At 37.4% G+C, this 19,253-nt stretch overlaps 2 protein-coding genes across 13 annotated transcripts; one reads left to right on the top strand and one right to left on the bottom strand.

The window, feature by feature from the left end:
• Positions 1–530: 530 nt before the first annotated feature.
• Positions 531–6,324, bottom strand: LOC103967130 (ribosome biogenesis protein BOP1 homolog). The gene is given in 20 exon segments (XM_048581089.1): positions 531–833; positions 1,157–1,335; positions 1,561–1,645; positions 1,780–2,010; positions 2,147–2,207; positions 2,337–2,407; positions 2,491–2,545; positions 2,547–2,595; positions 2,697–2,829; positions 2,918–3,068; positions 3,221–3,323; positions 3,422–3,530; positions 3,668–3,712; positions 3,715–3,835; positions 4,062–4,163; positions 4,264–4,381; positions 5,292–5,446; positions 5,545–5,664; positions 5,838–5,966; positions 6,202–6,324. Coding segments are annotated over 19 exon segments (2,085 nt in total). The 5' UTR covers positions 5,949–5,966; positions 6,202–6,324; the 3' UTR covers positions 531–747.
• A 6,024-nt stretch (positions 6,325–12,348) lies between these two features.
• LOC103967145 lies at positions 12,349–18,864 on the top strand. Of its 12 annotated transcripts, none has more exons than XM_048581091.1 (15): positions 12,349–12,766; positions 13,554–13,648; positions 13,747–14,042; positions 14,114–14,180; positions 14,270–14,323; positions 14,454–14,554; positions 14,626–14,695; positions 14,776–15,113; positions 15,221–15,620; positions 15,704–15,804; positions 15,905–15,948; positions 16,720–16,900; positions 17,297–17,453; positions 17,698–17,831; positions 18,392–18,864. In XM_048581091.1, exons 2-15 carry the CDS (start codon positions 13,603–13,605, stop codon positions 18,539–18,541), a joined length of 2,139 nt encoding a protein of 712 aa, XP_048437048.1. In that variant the 5' UTR covers positions 12,349–12,766; positions 13,554–13,602; the 3' UTR covers positions 18,542–18,864. The 12 variants fall into 12 exon arrangements, with proteins under 12 accessions (XP_048437048.1, XP_048437047.1, XP_048437052.1 ...); XM_048581090.1 differs by having other exon boundaries at positions 12,349–12,569; positions 13,555–13,648; XM_048581095.1 differs by having other exon boundaries at positions 12,349–12,569; positions 13,555–13,648; positions 14,632–14,695.
• The last annotated feature ends 389 nt before the right edge of the window (positions 18,865–19,253 follow it).

Consider the following 19,253-nt stretch of genomic DNA (forward strand, 5'->3'; position numbering starts at 1 on the left):
TAATTTATAATGCATTTGAGAGCTTTATTCTTCATTTATAGAGTCCATATGGTGATGAGGACAACTTTGAGGACTAGCATTGGAGATGATCTAAACTATTTTTCATGTTTGTAAATATTGTGAGCAGCATAAGATTTATTGGTACCTATGTGAGTTTGATGGGAAACCCACAGAATCATCAGGTAATTGGAGTTGACCAAAGTAAGAATGACATACGTGGAACAAGTTCACCATTACGGTAGTGTTTCGGTCCAATAAAATATTTTCATGTGTAAGTTTCTCGTTAAATTATATTGTAATGTTAAATTGGAACATCAAGTGACGGTGCACAAGTTCCGTGGAAGTTAGTTGCTCTCCCTTGATTAGCAACGGATTTACAATCTTGGGCCTGCAATATCAGACCCACCATGCTCTACTTCAAGTACAAGAAATCATAAGCTCTGAAACAATAATAACATTCAATAGAACGTATTCGGCTCAAGGGATACGCAAGGAATATGAAGTAAATGTAAAGAAAAAGGAAGAATTAGTTGACAAAAAAAAAAAAAATTGGAATTGGAATTAAATATAAAGGCGAATAAAGAAGAATAAGTTGTATTCAGTCAAAAATTATGATTGAACCATTTCGTTCAACACATGGTACATACAACAATTAAGCAATATATTCGTAGACCGCAGAAGATTCAGACCCGAGCAGTCGGATTCATAAACATGCACTGACTAACCGCGGTTTCCTTTCTTTTCCTCTCAATTGCAATAAAGTCTAATCACCGAGTCTGCGCCGCTGGTGAATAACCATGGCTGCCTTGGATGGAACTTACAGTCCAATACACCTGCATCCAGTCGCGAAAAACAAAGATTTAGCTTATATATTTAAGCTTGAAGGACGCTACGATACTGAGTTGACTATATATTTGGCTTGCAACTATGCATGTTTTTTTCGTAACCCCTTAGCATTTTACCGTATCTGCGTTCTTGAGAAGGGACTCTTAACACATAATACATTAAAAAACATTCAAGCCCATGGAAATATGTTTACGAAGGTAATCTGATGCCCAGGTTCAATAATTTTTCTACACATGCACTAGCAGCATTCTATTAAATCTTCGTTAAACCACGCAACAGAATATAAATTAAAGAAAGCTATAGGTCGCACCTCTCCCATTTGAGCTTGTATGACCTCTGAGTATTTCCAATGGAACAATAAGAGGGTTCTGGTTAAGATCTGAATAAACCATTCCATGAAAAACATATGCAGTGCAGTCATCAGAGCATGTTGCAAACAGCGGGTACGAACGATGGAAAGATACATTGTTGATGTCCTTCTGATGCAACCTGATAAGTTTCAAAATGTCAGAAAAAATATATGCATCCCCAGTAACAAGGCAAATAGACTATGCTGTATAAAGTTGGTTTGGTGTGCGTCTAATAGTTAATGACTGGTCATATAGCTTATTAGACCTATCAAATAAATAACATCTTCCGAAGACTTATGCACTCTGCGGATTATATCAGAGTTTATAACACTTGAAGTAAAACCAGCACTTAAGTGAGACATACTTGAGAGTTTTGTAAGGTTTAGATGAAAGGTCCATGTCAAACCAACATAATTTTCCTTCTCTGCTTCCCACAATTATATGATCACCTGCATTAAAAGAATAATCCAGATATCTCAGAGTACAATTCAGGTACAACTGTCATGAAAAGAGACAAAACAATTGAGTTGTATGCAGTGCATAGAAATGGTGAAATTTAATGAACGAAAAATTAAAAATCTACCAGAAGGATGGACTGCAATAGATGAGACTTCACGAAGTCCAGTCTCAAGCTTTTTGACAAGTTTTCCATCCTTCACCAGATCATAAACACGAACAGTCTTCTTTGTTGAAATGAAGAAGAAAGACCGTGTAGGATGGAAAACTGAAGTAACTGCAATCCCATGCAACTTGAATGAAAGTGTCTGAGTAAACTTCTTTGAGAGCTTGTGTATAAAAAAGGCTCTTGATTCACGTAAAGCCAAGTCAAGAAAATACAGGTAGATGATGACTAATTTGGTATATCTTCATCTTTTTATTTCATAAAAACAAATTATTAACTTAATTGCAAATGAAAAATATAAAGAAAGAGCATAATGCAAAAAGGATATCCGCTGGCATTACTGTCGAAAGGTAGTCTCCTTTACGATGCCATTCTACCGAAGCCACGGTCTACAGGACCAACAAAGAAAGCAGTTAAGAATCTTCATAGAAGACCATCCTTCTAATCTTGACTTCCACTTGGACACTCATATTCTTAAACAACCACAAATAAATTGATGATCGAAAAGGCCAATGTACCTTGGAATGCCTTAATCTGACCCCCTCAAGTTTATCATCATGAAGCCAGCTTACACTAGATGCTGTTTTGCCTATGTAAGCAATATGTTTTGCAAAGGTTAGATGCCAGTCATTTGATAAATGATACTGAAAGCAGAAACAATCTCACACTAACCAGAGTCATCGGGCATAGGCATCTCAACAGAGAGAAGTTCTTTGGTTCTTTTCTGTCACTTCTTCATCCCCACAACCAGTGTTCAAAAGAAGTACGTCTTGTCCCCTAAAAAGATTGCGATGGTCATGTTACACATTCAAGTAACAACATCCCCAGTAGAAACAAATGCAAGGAAAAAATGAATCTAAAAATAAATGCAGCCTTACGCCGAGACAGCCACTATAGAATGCTCAGGATTAGGATTCCAAGATACATATTTGACGGCTTCACCAATCTTGCAGATCTTGACACATCTACCAGTTTCGACCTCCCAAATACGCATGGTTCCATCCAAAGAACCTGTAAGAGCCACAGCAGAAGATGAGATCTACATCCAATTTCAATTACCTAACTGAAGGTAACAGAGAATTAAGCATGACATTGATACCTGATGCAATCCACTGCCCTGAGGCTTCTACAGAAACAGATGTAACCGCATCGTCGTGACCTCTATACTCAAGATAACATGCTACAGGGTAAGGCTTAAGTTCAGTTCGGCTCGGTAGCTTGGGCTTCAGAGATTCAGGATCGATATTAAGCTGAAACATAAAAGGATATTTTTTGGATAAATTTGATCCGTGTGCTTATGGCTTGAAGTAGATTGTACATTTTGAAAGATCTTACCAAACTATCCAAATCTGACTGAATAATCACTAGGGAATCTTTCGCTCAAACAGGATGTTTAACTTACACGTTTTTTTCGAACTCTGGGGCACAAATATAGATCCAAACATCTCTCAAAGCATTCCTTCACAGCATTCTCATATGCAGGGATGCTTCTCATACTTGCAAACCTAACCAATATGATAACGGTGTGCATGTTAGATGCTAAACAATCAGAACGGGTAACAAACTAACTTGAGTCCAAATTTCATTTCACATTCCACGTTACCTTTTAGGTATAAATTTAGGACGGTCTTCTTCATACATTAACTGGTAAGAGTTGATCTCTTCTTGTGTTGGGATGTATTCTAAAGATGGATTGAAGGACTCCTCATGACCTAAAGGAAAAATTAAATTGTAAGTTTTCTGTCAAGTCTCAAGATATTTCACACAAGCAAAAAGAATTGCTCTATCTGATAAGAATTGCTCTATCTGATTTTTTACAAACCTCAAAAATGTGGATGAAAATTAATACCAGGCAATTTGGGCTTTGGTGCAGGAATGTAAGATAGATGGTTATCTTTTCCGTTGTATTAGAGTCGTCTTCCCACAGTGGATAAATTTCTTCTTCTTCTTCTTCTTCCTCTTTGGACTTTTTAGGCTTAATTAAACCCTTACGAATGGCCAACTTAATCTTATTAACCTGTAGATTCATTAGTTGAAGTTCAGAGCATGGAACAAGAATGTTAAACTGGAAATAACAACAATAACAATTTATCCAACCAAAATGCTGGAGAAAAAAATAAAAAGAAAAACAGAACTCTACTGCACTTGTCAATTTTACAAGCTGCATTGAAAATAAAATAAAACTAAGCGCAAGGAAAAAGAAAGAAAGCACACAACAGGAGAATACATTAAACATGCCTTACCAGTTTACTTTCAGATTTTGAAGGAATGAATCGTCTCTTTGGTTCAGGTGCATTTGACAGTGGATGGTTGGAGTCATCCCATTTAAACCAATCAACATATGGCTGTACTTGAAACATGGGGAATTTCAACTTTAATAAAGCATTCATTTGTATCAATAGGAATATCATATTAATTACAACTGGATAATTAGGATTTACAGACCGCATATGGATCAAAGTCACCATGTGGAGCCTTTCCTTCAAGCAGTCTACTAATTGATTTGATATCTTCTTTTGTCAGTTCAACCTCCTCATCATTATATTCATCATAAATTTTGCGCCTGAAGAGTTACAAAAGAACATTCAAACATTCAAAAGAAGATGAGAAGAAGAAAAGATAACAGAATAGATAATGAAACAATATACAAGACAGATGATTGGAAAACCATTTATCGTTTTAATCCATCTCTCATGATTTGGAAGGCTGAAGTGCCTCCCAAGGTACAAGTCTTGTCTGGATAACAGCTTGAGCGAGTGCAACACTTGTGACTTCATTAAGAGGAGAAGATACACCAGCTTGCTTGTATGCACGCCAGTTTATAATATGTAAAATTCAGGCAGAGTGCAGAGAACTAATCTTTGTGTTGCCTATATCTTCGTGGTCGGAATTATATGAGGAAACTTCTACAAGCTCCAGAATCATGTTTTGTCCTTACTGTGGAAGGTGCAAGTTTTCGGTGGTGGAAGGCGTAAGTGTTAAGAAAATGTGGACTGATCACTGTGTTTTGGGTTATTTAGTGAGAGAGACGTAGGAGGATTCTTGACAGCTTTAGCGATGAAATGGGTGAGAGAGACGTAGGAGGATTCTTGACAGCTTTAGCGATGAAATGGAGGATTTTCTGTGCCACAAAATACGTTTCTGGGCATCTTTCTGGCTTCAGTCTTCATAGACTCCCATGTAATTCCATATTTTGTAATAATTTCGGGTTGGAAGGCCGCTGTTAGCACTTTGATGTGATTGTATTATTTAGGTGGACATCTTATTCTCTGATTTGTACTCATTTTTATAAACTGTGAAAGTTGGTTTCTAAACCAAAACGATAAATGAAAAAAGAAACGTAACATAGAAAATGGAGCATGTTACACCATACGCACCAAAATTCTTCACTTAAACTTGCATGAAAAATAGTAGATATTGAACATCAATCCTTTAAATAATTGATGGCTGTCATGTTAGAGATAAAAGCGCACCAGTTCTTTGAATCGTCAGCACTAGCAAGAAAGGATTGCAATTTATCTGCTTTTTCCTTCTTCTTTATCTTCTTCCCTTTAATGTCATAACCAATATGTTTCTCATCCCGATACCACTCCAAGGGAACATCACCGACTGTGTTTCGAGGAACCACCTATTAAAAACAGAAAACAAAAATGAAAAAAGCACTCCCTTCAGTGGTGAATTTAGATAACTATACCATAATAAAATCACACGTAAAGAACAACAGACCTCATCCTCAGATGAATCACTCTCTTCAACTCCCTCATGAAGTTCAGAACTATCACTTTCATCATCACTGTTACCATAATCACCGGCCACACCATCATTGTCACTTGTGTTGATAACATCCTGCCATGGTTATACTTGACAATATTAACACACACACTCGCTCAAAACAATAAATTCATTGCATCAAACCAGCGTCACTTTTCTACAAAACCTCAAAAATCAACAGATGACATGGCATGGAAAATTAAATCCTACATCTTTAAACTCTTCTTTCTCTACATATTTGCAGTTACCTCATCTCCAGAGGAGAAATCATTCTCTTCGCCTTCTGAGTCCGAGTCTCTGATTGACGGATAATCCTCCGAATCGGATCCTTCAGCATGAGACATATCCTTGATTCTCATTGCAGACAAAACCCAGTACTTGAAACAACAACAAAAAAAAAAAAAAATAGAAAAAAATTAGGGCTCTATTGAAAAAATTTCAAAAAATATCAACAAAAATACTTAACATTTCGACCCCTCTGAGAACCTAATGAAATTAACAATCTTCACAGCAAGTATTGAAATAAAAATTTCATATGAGAACCTAATGAAATTAAACCCTAAACAACACCAAAATTCAAAGTTTGTAGAAGAACTAAGCACGTGGGAATACATATAAATGTTTCCTGGTGGCAGAGGCGGGATTCGAATTTGGGCTGGGCGACTGAACTTGGAAGCTCCAAGACTAGAGAGGGACTGAGGAAGGCGACGCTACTGAGGCGCGAGCGGAGTGCAGACGCTTATAAGTAAAAATTATTATTTAATCAATGTTTTTTTTTTTATTTGGGGTTTAGGGTTTAGGCTCGTGCCCGTGTCACGTGTGGCTGTTGTGTGAGAGAGAGTGCTGCTTTGACTTGGATAAAAGGGCACATTGCTCGCTTGTTGGTACAAAAGCATAGTGAGTTAGTACTAAGATGAAATTGAACTATATTATTACTAGTATATTGTGAAATTAGTTTATATTTTTCTTTTTAATGTAGATAATATCATTTGTTAAAAAAAATATCAAAAGTATCAGCTTTGACTCTTAAGTGAACAGCCTCGGATTTGATTAATAGACACTAGTATATGCCCACACATAAAATGTGTGTCAAATTTCTTTTCTATTTTTTTTTATTTTCTTTTAAATTTGAATAAGAGAGGAAGAGAGTGAGAGATGACTTGAGAGTGAGGAGAGAGGGGGAGATGTTTCTTTTTTATGACTTGTTATATTAACATCTGACGTATTGTTGAATACATCCCATATGCACTTTTTCAGTTAAAAAATTTCTTAATACATCCCACATACTTCTTCATAATACCTTTACAGCCCACGCTCTCAACATGCATCTTACATTTTCTACATACACCCCACATTTTCTACCAACCACACTCCACATTTGCTTTGGTTCTTTGAGCAACGACAATTTCAAAATACATAGACAAGCACTAAGGTTTTGACTACAAAAAAAACTCACTGTTTGACTACATATAAAAATGGAAAAGAAAAATAAAGCACAGGGATAAGCTTTCGGTAGACATCGAAATTTTAGTGAAATAAATGTTAACCAATACAACACTTATTTCACCTATATCATTCCCTCACTTCACCAACAACCTCCACTCATTTCACCTACATCATCCATTTACCTTACCTACAACCTCCACTCATTTCACCTACATCATCCATTTACCTTACCTACAACCTCCACTCATTTCACCAACAACCTCCACTCATTTCACCTACATCATCCATTTACCTTACCTAAAACCTCCACTCACCTCACCTACAACATCCACTCACCTCACCTACAACATCCACTCACTTCACCAAAAAAATGGATGGTGGTGATTCACTCTCAAAGCCTATAAATAGGCTTCTCCATCAAGAGGAATAAACACCAATTCACAAATACATTTCTCTACTCCCAAAATGGAAGAGAATACTCCCCACACATTCAAAATCCTTGAAGCTTTGAAACTCTAAAGCTCTCAAGCATCCAACCCCCAAATTCCCAAGAAACCCGAAGAATGGAGAAAGCACTCTTCATTCTTCATCAAATCCTCCTTCAAGATCAAGCCCCGACGGCCCTTGAAGAACTTCCACCAACTCAAGATCAAGCCCCGACGGCCCCTTCAAGGTTTTGGTGTCTCTTCTTTAAGGGCCGTTGGGGCTTGATCTTGAAGAACGGTTGTGTGGATTTGTTCAAGGGCTTTTGGGCTTGATCTTGAAGGTTGATGGATGAGCGGATCTTCAAAGGCTTTTGGGCTTAATCTTGAAGAATGATTGGATGTGTGGATTTGTTTGTGTTGTTGATCCAAAGGGCCGTTGGGGCTTGATCTTAGGATAAATGATGAACACTTTCTTCAAGGGGCCATCGGGGCTTGATCTTGAAGAATGGTTGTGTGGATTTCTTCAAGGGCTTTTGGGCTTGATCTTGAAGGTTGATGGATGAGCGGATCTTCAAGGGCTTTTGGGCTTAATCTTGAAGAACGATTGGATGTGTGGATTTGTTTGTGCTGTTGATCCAAAGGGTCGTTGGGGCTTGATCTTAGGATGAACGATGAACACTTTCTTCAAGGGCCGTCGGGGCTTGATCTTGAAGAATGGTTGTGTGGATTTCTTCAAGGGCTTTTGGGCTTGATCTTGAAGGTTAATGGATGAGCGGATCTTCAAGGGCTTTTGGGCTTAATCTTGAAGGTCGATTGGATGCGTGGCTTTGTTTGTGTTGTTGATCCAAAGGGCCGTTGGGGCTTGATCTTAGGATGAATGATGATGAACAATGAACACTTTCTTCAAGGGTCGTCGGGGCTTGATCTTGAGTTGGTGGAAGTTCTTCAAGGGCCGTTGGGGCTTGATCTTGAAGGAGGATTTGACGAAGAACGAAGAGTGCTTTCTTGATCCTTTGGGATTTTCTTGAGAGCTTTAGAACTTTAAGGCTTCAAGGTTTTGGTGTCTCTTCTTCAAGGGCCGTTGGGGCTTGATCTTGAAGAACGGTTGTGTGGATTTGTTTGTGTTGTTGATCCAAAGGGTCATTGGGGCTTGATCTTAGGATGAACGATGAACACTTTCTTCAAGGGCCGTCGGGGTTTGATCTTGAAGGAGGATTTGACGAAGAATGAAGAGTGCTTTCTCCATTCTTCGGGATTCTTGGGAATTTGGGGGTTGGATGCTTGAGAGCTTTAGAGTTTCAAAGCTTCAAGGATTTTGGATGTGTGGGGAGTATTCTCTTCCATTTTGGGAGTAGAGAAATGTATTTGTGAATTGGTGTTTATTCCTCTTGATGGAGAAGCCTATTTATAGGCTTTGAGAGTGAATCACCACCATCCATTTTTTTGGTGAAGTGAGTGGATGTTGTAGGTGAGGTGAGTGGATGTTGTAGGTGAGGTGAGTGAAGGTTGTAGGTGAAATGAGTGGAGATTGTAGGTAAGGTAAATGGATGATGTAGGTGAAATGAGTGGAGGTTGTTGGTGAAATGAGTGGAGGTTGTAGGTAAGGTAAATGGATGATGTAGGTGAAATGAGTGGAGATTGTTGGTGAAGTGAGGGAATGATATAGGTGAAATAAGTGTTGTATTGGTTAACATTTATTTCACTGAAATTTCGATGTCTACACTTTCCATGGAAAAGAATAGTTTCATGAACAATTCAAAATACATAGACAAGCATTCGAAATGTTCACCTGGATTTTGAATCGAGTTGTGATGACCGACACCTGAAGGTGACAAAACCATAAAATGTAGCGATGTGGAAGAGGTGAATAAATTTAAACCTAAAAATGCCTAAATGTAAGAGTGCACTTGTAAGCAAGAATGAACATAAGTCACACGTGATATCAAAACATAAGTAAAGTACAGTAAAATTAGAATAAGAATTATACCATCGGGAGTAGTCTTCGATATCAGCGCTTGCCAAAAATCCTCGTTGACACGAACATTGCCACTAAATCCTGGAGGGGCGAAAAACAAAGGTGAGTGGGCCTGAAAAAAAGTTTTGTAGAAATCATTTCAAAACGTAATAACCCATAGTTGTAAATAAGTATAGTTTTTAAAATATACATATTATGTATAGTATAAAAATACTTATCGTAACCTGCAATATCTCAAGGATTCAATACACCATAATATTTTGTAAATAACCATCTAACGTCCGATAATCATATAATCTCACATAAATAAACATATCATATTGAGTGCTCATCAACATATACTGACGCACAAGTTCATGCAAATATATTCTGACATGAACATGACTGGATGTAATAATGATTTATGCTCTAATACTACAATCAAGTGAAGACTGGTGCTATGCGCATCACATACAAGTCCTAATTTTCTATAGCAATCTAGGACATGACTGGCACTTGCAATGGATCCAAAGTGAGCGTGTGGTGCGATGTGAACGTACATGTGAAGCCTAACCCTGGCCCAGGCGAGTACTAACACCAGTGTTGTATATGATGAGCAGATAACGTAAATAAAATCATACATCGGTACATCGATAATTCACGTCACCATAATGCTATTCATAGCCATAAATATAATTAAGACATCAATAATAATACACATACCTGTGCATCCCGTAGGACGTAGCATAATTTCATAATTTCTATCAATGCTCTAAATATTATAAACATTAAGTTAATCTAGACGTATTGTAGCAAATTCTTTTTGAAATATATAAATGGAAACTAACAATTATATATACTATATATTAAAAAAAAAAAAAAAAAAAAAAAAGACCCCTCACACTTGCAAAGTCGCAACCGTTCCAATTAGAACAGTCGGAGTCTCCGATAGTAATCGCACCTAAGCATAATATTGGGACCCGCTAGTAAAACTCAACGAAAATGATTAAATTTGGAGAAACAGATGGCGAATTCGGAATCAATGCGTCGAAATATGCTAGAAGGGTCCTAGGCAAATTTTGTAAAAAGTCAACGGTCAATCAAAAAGTCAACCAAGACTCCAAGTTGGTCAACTATGTTAAATCTTCAGAATTTCACTAAATGGATGTCAAAAACAGACTCGGGACATCGAAATTAGCTTATGAGGGCTTATGAGAAAATTTCAAAAAAGTCAACAAAAGTCAACTAACAGTCGATAGTTAACTTTAATGGAATATTCCATTCTCTGGTAGAATATTCTGTTAAAGTTAACTGAAAGGTTAACATAATATTCCTTGTAAATCTGAAATGGACCTGGCCCAGATCCAGACAATGTTTTTTAAGATGGGTAGATTGTAATAACTCGTCCTTAATTTTTTTTTATTTAAAATTTTAAAGCCCCTAGAGGCTAGATTGTTGACTTTTGTTGACCATCATTTCGTGACATGTGCGAGCTACTATTTTATCGTATTCTTGATGTACTCACTGGTACGAACGCGTAAGCGCAAGCGGAATCAAAATTGGAGCTACGGTTAAAATTTTACTAAACTACGAATGTGAAGGACATTTAATAATTTCATGTTGTCTGGAAATATTTTCTATTTTGTCTTTTATGGCTTTGTTTGTGAGCTAGTGGGGCCCACACCACTCCTCTCTTCACTCCCGTGTCTCTCTTGTCTCCCTTCTTTCTGGAGCACAACTCAATTCGGAGTCTAGTTGGACATTCCAGGTCGGGGTGTGTCAAGTAAGGCTTAAACCAAAAGTAGCAAAATTTTGTCTCATAAAACTACGTATTACCCATAACCTTTTTGTTGTGATAGAAGATTAAATAGTGTTTTCACCTATTTTTGGTTAACAAAAAAGTTATATTAATATGTAGTTTAGATAATGCTTAACATATAAAAGAGTAGCCACGTTAACATTGGATAAAATCACATAAGAAAATTGTTGGTAAAGGAAAAATAGTATCACATGCTAGGTTAATAAACATAAAAAATAAAGCAACCTTAAATATAAAGTATTTACACATTAGATATACAATTCATTAGTAATTTTGATCGAACATAAAGCTGGTAAGACGGACTCAACTCATTAACACGATCCAATTCCCTTGCAAAATTTCAACTAACGGGTGGAGACTTAATAGGCTAGGTTAAAAATAGGTCCAGTTTCTCTCCTGAAAGAAAGATCTTGACTTTAAAAACTAAAATGTGTAATACAATGAGCAATAACATTAGCCCCACGAAAGATATAAGCGATAGTTATTTATGCTTTGTCAAGAGTGGTTTAAGGGGAGGTGAGGGTATCTTATCCCAAGCCTATACATACTACAAGTCTCTTTGAGAACTTATAAAGAGAGTCTTATCCTTTGTTTTAATTTTTATAGATAGCACACGAAGAGAAATTGTCAACAGCGGAACTTGAACCTAAACCTTCGTTTGGGGAGGAGATAGATCATTAACAACTTAACTAACCTCTGTTGGCATAAGTGATAGTTCTTTGATTCCCTTGAGAGATGTCTAGAGGGGTTAAAAGTGTGTTATGACAACCAAGTACTTATGACTTCGTTAAGCAAAAAGACTTGAAAGTGTCTAGATCATTGAAGCGTTTCATGGAAAAGCTCATCTAAAATAAAAAATAACACTTCCGAGTACTTTTTCAAGAAGAAATTTTCTTGAAATGTTATATCGAACATGAAATTCACATAAAATACAAACCATATTATTGTGCCAATTGTAGGAATCGAACCGACGGCACCCCAGAAACCTAACCTACATCCGTCAAATAGTCGCTTCCACCATCTAAACTAGCACGACGTTTTTGCTAATATGTAGAATTTAACTGCTTACATAAGCACAGCAGTTGGCACAGTACCGCGCGTCAGACCCGTACCCGTCCCCTCCCTCTCCTCTCTCCTTGGGCGAACAGTGTCGCACCTCTGCTCTTCAAATTTACGGCGCCGTGCGGCACTGGCGAGGTCGCCACCGACTTGGCTCTCCTCCTCGTCGGCCGGCCTTCAAAGGGCAGGTCACCCTGTCACCCGCCACCCAGTTAGGCAGATCGAAATCGGGAAGTCTCACACCACCGCCGGTTTCGAGCCCTTTTCCGGACCCTAGGTATAAAAGTTCTTGTTTCCAATTTAGAGCTCCGGACCGTTTCACTCTCTCTCCCTCTCTCTACTCGCACTGTGTGTGAGCATATCGTTTTTCAAATTCTCCCTTTCTTCGATTCGGTCGTCAAATGTACTCTGTTGCGATCATCGTCGACTCTCTCTCAGTGGAATCTCTGCTCTTCGCTCTTCCAAGCTCAGTTCGCTAAGTGATTTAGGGTTTTCCTTTGACTAGAGTTGAATGTCCTGTTTTGTATTGATCCCAATATGTTTTTTTATTGAAATTTGAATCCAGTGATTGAAGCTTTTCTATCTCAGATTTGAAGTTCTCTGCGAGTTGGGATTGATTGAATTTTGAATCTTTTTGATCATTTGTTAGTGTGTGAAGGATTATCTGCTGGGTTTTGATAGAAATTTCCATTGGTTTTTAGTTAGTTTGATTTAGATACAATCAATTTACAAATTTACTCGACCCCATTATTCAGTTTGAAATCGAGGACTCGTTGAAGTTGTGTTTTTGTGTGCCAACTTTGATTTTATCTTCGAATTACTAAGCTTTTGCGGAATCAAATCACAATTGAGGTTAGATTATCAATTCTTAATTTGTAGTTTGTTAGTTCTCCCCAGTATTACCATGTTTTTTCTTTTTTAATTTTTTTGTAAATGTACATATAAGTGATACGTTTAAATGCTTGTAGCTGGTTTTATTCGGGTCTTATTCTGATGCGGTAATTGCCATATCAAATTATTCTCATTTGTTTCCTCGTTTCTGATGGGATCATCTGTATACATTTGGTCCGTACCGATCTATCCCAATTCAGGACCATATTATCTTAGTTTGGAAGATAAAAACACCAATTAAAATTTAAGTAATTTGTGTTTCTTTCTCTATTTTAGTTTTTTTAATTTTTTTTATAACTTTGGACTGAAAATAGAACTTACTTAGTTAAATTTATTTCTATCCATTGAACTGAATTTGGTTTTTTTGTTAGTTTTCTTCCCTTACCTTATTTAAAGACAAGGCTTCTGCTATAATTGAAATGTCGGATTGGGACGATGTTTTTCTTGCGCCTGCTGGTGTCCCTGGTAAGCCGTGCATCTAGGACTCGAAAAACTTGTCATATTTTCCATTTGTAATTACTTCAAGAGATGGCCTAACTGATTTTCAAGTTCTATTTTGGCAGCTCGTGCTGGTGGCCGATTTCGACCCAAGGCAAAGCCACGGCCTAGCAGGGTAGCATCTACAGCAGCTGCCCCTGCTCTTCCGATTGTCATAACAGAAATACCTGTAACATTATCTACCACCATCTCAGATAGTGTTCCATCTGTTGATGTTGGAGACAGTAAACTAACAGATCAAGTTGGGAGCATAGAGTCATCAGAAAACAATGTGATTCCATTGTCTGATGGCAAGAAGGACACCGGATCTTGCGAATCAACTGCAGACGTTGCAGGTTCTGATGGAAAAGCATCGGGGGAGGTAAGAGTATTTACCTATTTCCTGGTTTCATTGTTTTTCATTTCTTGTTGATAAGTTATGATGTTTTCCAGAATGCAGACATATTCTCTGGATTGGAATGTCTTGATGATTCTATCAGTCAAACGACAAGGGGTACAGGTGACTTTTGCAAAATGCAAAAATTTTCTAAACAGTTAAAAATTGCATTAGTACTGTCTGTTGACTGTGGTAAGCGCTTGTTCTTCCAGCAGAGATTGCTGTCAATAAGTCCGGTGATAAGGATGATACGGGTACCAAACCAGGTGACAAGTTCTTCCCTTCATCTTCTGTTAATCATGATTCATAAATTGCAATTTTCTCAATGGTAAAACTTTGATGATACCACACATTGTTCTGCCAAGTCCTCATCATTTGTGGTGTGTGATGTTGCAGAAGCTGAAACTTGTTCTGATTATTGTACAACCCAAGATCCAATGTCCTGCAGAGAAGTTTCCATCTCTAACAAACAGGGTGAAATGCAGTTAGAACCTGAGGTAAAGACCTGTACTATCACAGAAAAGTGATTCTTGTTGAGTTATTGATTTTGATTAATTGGGCAGTATAGTGTCAGGTAGATGGGGCTTTCTCTGACTTTGAAGTTCTAGATGTTGGGTCTGATGTAGCCATTTCATCCGGTATGTGCACAATCACTTGAATTTTGTATTTTGCTACCGTATTCTATGTTGCGTATTCAATTGAATCTGGGTTGATGTAGAACGACATGCTGGCAAACATCAACCCAAGCTCAAAGTTAAAAAAGGAAAGGAGAATATTCACATCCCTTGCTCTGAAGTTGAGCCTAACATGGGTTTACAAGCTGGACATTTGGTACATTTTGAAACTTGTGACATGAATGACAGCTCGCTTCCTGCCTTCCCTACTGGACATGTTATTGATCACCCGTCTCCAAGGCTTGGTGATTCTAGCACCCTGAATCCAACCTCTGATTCCCAAGTGAATACAGAAAACCTGGCTGAAACTAACCACTCGGATGGTGCCATTTTGGGGGATGCTGTGCATTCAGAAGATGTTGGTGGAACACCTGAAAAAGTGGTAACATTTTTTAACTATAATATTTGTCCATGCATTTCGTATGGGACTGGATATAAAGATTAATTGTGTTAAGATACCTGCTTCTCTTTGTTTTCTGGATTGGGCAGGGTCGTAAGAGTAGAAATAGAAACACTTCTACTACATCAGATCTTCCTCAGAAGCGCAAATCTTCTGCAACCGAGAAGGCTGAAGGTGAGACATCATCCAGGCAGCTGAGGAAGCGGGTACCTCATAAACAAGTTGATGAGCTGGCAGATGAGGCTAACGATGACAGCTTCACTGCTGAACCTTCTAGTGATTCTAAGATCAATGAAGATGAGGATAATATTGATGAATATAGGGAGCATAAGACATCGCAGAGGAAAAGCGCCCCCAGAAAATCCAAGAAACCTGTATCTGGAAAAGAACCAGTTCAAAAGCATAAGAAGACCAAGGAAGCATCTGATCAGTCAACCAAAGACGCTTCCAAAAAGTTCTCCCATTCAACTCGTAGAAACAGAAGACAAGGTAAATGAATATCTGGATATCTAAGATTGTGTGACACAAAATTTGGATGTCCATCATGATTTTAATTTCCTTACCTTTTGTAGTGGACAAGTCTTTGCTTGAAATCCCAGAGGAGGAATTTGACCCCTATAAATTATCTCTTAAGGATCTCATTCGTCTAGCAGAGCATAAGGAGCTGTTAAAGGTACCATCTGGTTTTCGTGGTCAAATTTTCACATGACGAAGTATAATATGGTTTCACTTCCAACATTGACATTGACTTCTTTGTTTGTTCCTATGGGCAGATTAAGGAGGCAAGAAAATTGACAACTCAACAGCCCGATGAAAGGTACTGGAATTCTTAATACAGAAGCCATAAGTGCTAATATCTTTATGTTGATCATACTTGTTTAAGTTATGTAATTTCAAATTCAATATCATGATGTTCCTGGAGATCTTGATGATGGTTGATTGAATTTCTTATCTTTATACACAAAGTAGTGCAAATTTTATGACAAGATCTTTATGTTGATCACATTTAATGCACTCTTAGAATCTGCACTATTTTGTGTGACAAGCTCTAAACACTTGTTGTCATTTGTCCAAAGATGGTATTAAGTGAACAGGATGAAGTAGTTGAAAGATGTTTTATTTGTCTATTGTATAAAATGGAAAGTATCAATTTATTAATATGATGGAATAGAATGATTGTGAGTTGGGCCTTCTGATTGAGTATGCTTTCACCAATTGTTAACTTTATTTGGGCCCACTTGAGGCTAGAACAATGTGGCATGGCAGATTTCTTGAATATAATTATGTTTTCTTTCTAGGACCCTGGGTGGGAGCCTGGTAAGCATAGGGCAATTTTTAGTGTGAAAAATATTTGATGATACGTAGAACTTTGACTTTGAGTAAAACCTGTTATTTGTGAAGAACTGTTGCCATTGTTGTTGTGGCTTATATTTTAGATCACACACGCACACACAGAGAGACACAAATGCACACACACTTACACGACACAAAGGTTGAGATGCTTGATTCTGAATAGAGTATCATTTGTGTGATTGTTGGAGTCATTGTAGTCCATTAATCCACATTTCATATTATTCTTTCCTTGCAGTACGAACAGTGATTCTCATAAGGAAGGTTCTCACAATGAAGAGTTCTATCCTTCAGAACATGGCACTGATGAAAACCAAGCAACTTATCATGTTAATTCCTCTCTCCTCAATTACCAAACTTACATGGACAAAGCACCGACTGCAAGATGGTCTAAGCAGGACACAGAACTGTTCTATGAGGTAATGTACCTATAAATTCACTACATTTAACTGGTTATCAATTATTAATGGAAAAATCTCATATCTTTCTCATTTTGTGGATTGGTCAATCAGCTTAGAACTGGGATTATAGGTTAGTGGTATCTGCAGACTTAGAAGTTAGATGATTAGGTCAATTCATGATCTCCTTGGTCAAATTTATGGATATCATGGGAATTCAAAGAGAATGGTGATAATGGAAGCAACACATGGAATCAATCTGTAGATCTCCGCCAATAATTTTTAACTACCCTAGGATGTGCTCATGTTTGGAAATGTTTTCTTTGCTTCCAAATTTTTCTTAAAACTAGATTTCATGCCTGATTAAGCTAATTGTATAATAGGTCAAACTAAATCTGCCCTTCACATGTGATTTAGGCTATTCAGCAGTGTGGATCAGATTTTACTATGATTCAAGAACTTTATTTTCCTGGTCGAACGCGTCATCAAGTCAAGTTAAAATTCAAGAAGGAAGAGCGTCAACATCCATTACGCATCTCAGAAGCCGTACTAAGTCGCTCGACTCATTCCACAGGTCAGTCCTTAATTTTTCCTTTCTTATATATGTACTGTTTTAATCATTCCCTTCTTGGGTGGTTGGGTGGATGGGTGGAATTAAGAACTGTACCCAAGATCGTCGATTGCCTACATGTACATATGAAATTCTCCCTATTCATTATTTTGTTTAGTCGTGTATGAATGGAGATTGGAATCTATGTGATGAAGGATGCAGGAAAATTGTATATGCAGTGGTACAATAAAGTGATTTTCTCATGCAGATCATTCCCAATTTACTTCATATATTGAGAAGCTGCAACAAGCTGCTCAGGCAAACAAGGAATCTAATGCGGATGAGTCAGTTGACTTGACTGGCAAGAAGGAAGGACTAAGAGAGCAGACTCGGGATACTGATGTATGCATTTTCTGTGTTTTCTTTGTTTCTCTTCTGCTGAGATGCTAATGTTAGTGGTTGTATGTATTTAATTTATATTTAAACCTTCATGAAGATGGTTATTCATATTTATAGACAAATCGTTTGCTGTACTTGTAACTCTCCAGTCGTAGGTAGTATGTCAAATGGAAGAATTTGCATATGGGAATTGCCGATGATTTAGGATTTATTCATGAAATAAAGGATCTAGATGAAATTTCAAATTGACTGATCTTAGATTATGCAACTTTATTGATTTATGCCTTTTAATCTGTTCATAGAACCAACCTGTTGGATGTGTAATACGGGAACTTGTGTGACTCGTTGACATGCCTCTCTTGCCCTTCGACCTCCTCTGTGAAAGGATCATGTATTTGCAATTTTCTTTTAGATTTTTAACTGATGATTGGTGCAGCTTGTGCTCAATTATAAATATAACTTACAATCATTCATGCTTTTCCATCTCTTTCGATTAAATGCCTTTTTTTCCTTTCTTTTCTTTTTCTTCGTATAAAAAGTAATTTGCTTCTTATTGCTTGCAGGAGGGAATGGAGAAACCCGAGTCGGAAGAAGTTCAAGATCAGGAAGCTGATGTTGCTGAAGTTCAAGATCAAGAAGCTGTTGCTGCTGAAGTTAACAATCCCTTGAAGTCCGATGAAATTGACGAAGAAGATTTTACATGGTCCGACTAACAAGTGAGGAGTTTTACTTTTCTCTCCCTTATTTTTTCTCTAGCCATTGATGAGTCACTTCCAACGAGAAGATAATGTCCTAACAAAATTTAAGGATATTCAAAACTTGTTATTGAGAGTGGACTATGGAGCGTGTGGAGATAAAAACGAATACATTACATCAAGAAGCCAACGTCGTTGCAGCTCAAGTTCAACTGGCAAGAATGGGATATCAGATACCTGAGCCCCCAAAATCTGGGCACAAAAATAGTGTTGCAACAAATTTTTGTATGTAAGTTTGTAATATTGGTTGTTATTTAAATATTGATTGCTCTCGTATCTAATTTTCGTTCTCCTAAAGTTTTTTGTGAACAAGTATTATAATTAGGCCTGTTAACAGTAATGAATATTTAAGCTTAGAACTGTCTGTACAAACTCATGCCCAAACCCACAAGAATACTACACTCTACTGTATCAGCCGATTAGTATGTTACTTCAGCCGTTAAATGATAACTTGACAAACGTGGGTCTCGTTGTTAAGAGATGGTTGGTGCCAGCACTGTTTGACATTACCAAAGATCACAAAATAGCTGTTTATTTGTCCTAGTGTTCATAAGGTACTTGTTTATTTTCGTCGCATGATAATATTATGTATAATTCATGCAATTGATAATTTTTCTCTCTTAGAAACATTTGTTGGTTTACAAAGATAAACCATTAAAGCATGAATTGT

The sequence above is a fragment of a genome, unplaced genomic scaffold, assembly GCF_019419815.1.
Source record: "Pyrus x bretschneideri cultivar Hongxiangsu unplaced genomic scaffold, Pyrus_bretschneideri_v1 Contig16, whole genome shotgun sequence".
Taxonomy (NCBI): domain Eukaryota; kingdom Viridiplantae; phylum Streptophyta; class Magnoliopsida; order Rosales; family Rosaceae; genus Pyrus; species Pyrus x bretschneideri.